General features: G+C 36.9%; 1 protein-coding gene across 1 annotated transcript; it reads right to left on the reverse strand.

Moving 5' to 3' along the window:
• Positions 1-858: 858 nt before the first annotated feature.
• On the reverse strand, positions 859-3,853 carry LOC142318134 (uncharacterized). The gene has a single exon (XM_075354673.1). It carries the CDS (start codon positions 1,811-1,813, stop codon positions 896-898), a length of 918 nt encoding a protein of 305 aa, XP_075210788.1. The 5' UTR covers positions 1,814-3,853; the 3' UTR covers positions 859-895.

Raw genomic sequence — 3,853 nt, forward strand, 5'->3', positions numbered from 1 at the left:
TATAATTTCAGTAAATTTTCTTATGAAAATATCAAAAGCTGCTGACGCATCGTTATGTATATAAACATCCCGGCAGTCTACTTTAGCGATAAGGGAAATGAATTTATGATAATCAATTTTAATAGCATTCTTATCATTCTCATTTTTAATAGTATTGGAATGTTTCACATTAAAGATATGCAATATCCCGGCACCTATAAGACTATGATCTGTTATCTGCAAATGACTCACAGTTGAAACTATTTCATAATTATTTTTATTTTCTATTCTTAACAATAAGTGATCAATGCATGTTCCACTTGTAAGTCGTGTGGGTTCATTGACTAATGATTCAAATCCATGGCAGTTATAAATAGTTTTATATTCATCTATTAAGTGGGATTCGGAAAGTAGGTTTAAGTTAAAGTCACCAATTATTATGCAGTTATTAGAATTAATTTTAGACAGCACATCATTAAATTAATTTAAGAAGTGCCTCTTATCCTTATTATGTAACCTATATAGTGCAAGTATTGTATATTCAATACCATTGTGCACTAGGTCGATAAGTATTGCATCAGATGCAGACAGAGATAAAGAAACCCTTCAGTAGTTCAATTTAGAATTGATATAAACAATTATTCCACCTGATCTATAATCTTTATTGCAATTAGCTATCATATCATAATTTTTAATTTCGTATAAAGATACTTCATTTGACATTATCCAAATTTCCGATAAAACAATTAAATCTGGCATGTTTTTAAATTTAGATAAATTAACTAATAATTCATCAAAGTTCTTTCGCAGACTACTAATGTTTTGATGCAGAATTTTAAATTCACAGTTTATTAATTTATTAAAATTGGTAGAGATCATTAGAAATAAAAATTTATTTTAACATAAATAAGTATGCTTACGGTAATTTGTTTAAGTCCTCTTCATTCCTAATCTGCACAATTTTGTCTTTTTCATTCTTCCGCATAAGTATTTTCCCATCTCGTAGCCAGATGTACTTGTAACCTTTATACTTTTTTGCCTGCCGAGCGAGCGCATATAGCCGTCTCCTTGGTGGACAGAGCGACTCATTTATGTACACCGGAGTATCAGTTGTAAATCCCATGTTTAATGTAGTGATCAATTTTTTATCTCGTTTCTTCTTCATGAAATTTTCCTTATCCCGCCTTCTGACGAACTTGACAATGATTCCGTCGGACATATTATTTTTCCCTGGCAACCTGTGACAAGCATCGATCATCTCATCCGTAATTTGGAAACCAATTACGTCTCCCACTTTTTTAATTGTATCAACAACATCTTCATCATCTTTTTTGGGGATACCATGAATTTCTATCATACTTTTACGACTATATTGCTCCACATCCTCAAGTCTGAACTCAAGCTGTTTAACTTGTTGACGGAGATTATGGTTTTTAGCTGTCAAATTCTCAATTTTTTGAACATACTCTACTAATTTTAGTGTCTGGTCAGCAATTATTTTTGAATTATCATCAATCTTTTTGTGTAGGAGGTCTGACGATTCATTCATATCACTTATCATACGTTTTTGGGCTCTCTTTAATTCATTTATAGCGGACATCACGTCATCAAGTGTAAAGTTGTTTCTTTGTACAGCAGTTTCTAGTTGAAGGTCTTTTCTTTTGCTTAAGGCACAATGTTCACATCTCCAAATTTCATTATTGAATATCAACAATTCAATGTCATCTTTGCTCATATTTTCACAGCTTGCATGAAATAATGTCTTGCAGTCAATGCAAGCTATTTTACTATGTTTAGTGGTTATATTTTTATTACAAACTCCACATTTAGGCATGATGTTGGCGTAAAGAACAATGTATGAAGCATAATAAACCGATAATAAATTTTGAATAATAGACGGCGTATAGATCCTCTGTTGATATGTATTCACATCGAACACAAAGTTAAGTTTCCCTAAAAATACTGTTCCGTTTCATTATACAATTACCATCAATCACTACCGCGAAAATAAGACTCCGCATTTCACCACTTAACAAACACCAACACACTAATCGCTCCCGATGTTTACTCCTCGAACTCTGAATTAATACTTAGTTAAGTCATAAATTTGCTTCGTAAAGTTGGAAATACCATAACAGGAAAGCTGTCATTTTATGTCTTAAATGGCATGACTGGATATTTTTTCTGTAAGGTGACAATATATTGGGCCAGAAGAGAAGTAAGGATAGAAGATACATGTCCACTTTTTCTTATTGACTAGGAGCATAAAAAGAAGATACCCCAGGAACTGGGTTCTTCAATTCTAACAGTCAAGAAGAATGGGATGACTTATGCCGAATTACTGAAACAAGTAAAAGGCAGTTTGAGAGAGGACCTTCCTGAAGATATTTTTTCTGTGAAAAAAGGCAGACCCGATACAATCGAGATTAGGGTTGTTGATTCATCAAATAAACATGAGGACATTGTGATGAACCACATCACAGGTAGCTGATGTGGTCGTTGGGGAATGGTCACAAGATAGTAGTCTGAAAGCATTCCATGTTAAAGATCTGGATATGGATGCCACCCCTGACAAGGTAATGGATGCTATCAAGAAAGAGTTGGGAACTGATAATTCCATTCGAGCAGCATCGATGGGGGTGGTGTTTGGAATAAAAACACAAAAAGCGACGGTGCTCCTCTCGGCCTGTGATGCCAGACAAACATAGATTAAAAATTGGCTGGCATTCTTGCCATACAGAAGCCAGAACAAATGATAGGAAGTGTTATAGGTGTTGGAACTTGGGGAACTGGCCGAAGGATTGTCACGGACCTAATCACTCAGATTTGTGTCAACTGCAGAGATGCAGGACACAGGATGGGGAATGTGTTAAACCCATGAAATGCCTTGAATGTGGCGCATGTGGACACCAGACTGAAGGCCGAGAATGTGTGAAGTTCCGACCATGAAGTGTCTTCATATCATGTAAATAGAATCAATGTAAATAGATCATGAGCGAATGATCTGGTTTGGGAGCAGTGATAAATCATGGAATATATTTTATGTTAATCTCAGAACCTAATCACAGAGTAATCTCTGGAAGTTGGAAGAGACAGGAGATGCGGCGGTAGTGAATGTTACTAACTGCTTTGCAATTCTTGATGTGAAGGCCAGAAGAGGTTTTGTAGCAGTGTCCTTAATGCCTTGACCCCCGGTTAGTGGATACATTTTGCCAAAGTGTGAAGAAGACACAGGTTTGATGAATTTTTAGCAGATCTAGGAAATTTGATCCGTACAATGAATCAGCCGATGGTACTTACAGGCGGTTTTAATGCTGAGTCCCTTGAGTTAGCAGGGACAAGATCAACCTAAACAGGGTATAAGTTAGCTGCTCTCTCAACATAATGACCCTCAACTTACTGACAGGACAACCATTGATCAGCAAGGGAACAGGTTTGACGATTCTCCATACATGAACTGCACTGGGTGATCACTCGTATCACCACTAAGGAAAGTCCTAGGCCAGATGGCACGGTGAGCCTACTTCTCTAAGGTCTAATGGAAACTCACCCTTGGTACTAGAGGCTCTAAACAGAGCTCTGAGTATGGGTTGTTTCCCGAAGATGTGGAAAGAAGGCAGACTACTGCTCATTCCTAAATCAAAGTCGACTGACTATACCTGGACGTATCAATCAAACTGTCTTCTGCCCACTTTGGGCAAACTGTACGAAAGGTTATTAGCTGAGAGAATCTGGACCAAAGTAAATGAGACAGGGAGTCTTTTGCCAGCCCAATATGGGTATATAAAGGGCAGATCCATTGTGGATGCCCTTCGTAGAGTGGTGAGCTGGATGGAGATGAGCTGGGTGGGGACCAGAAAGATTCCCTTGATGG

This window comes from Lycorma delicatula, chromosome 1, assembly GCF_047948215.1.
Source record: "Lycorma delicatula isolate Av1 chromosome 1, ASM4794821v1, whole genome shotgun sequence".
In the NCBI taxonomy this organism is placed as follows: Eukaryota; Metazoa; Arthropoda; class Insecta; order Hemiptera; family Fulgoridae; genus Lycorma; species Lycorma delicatula.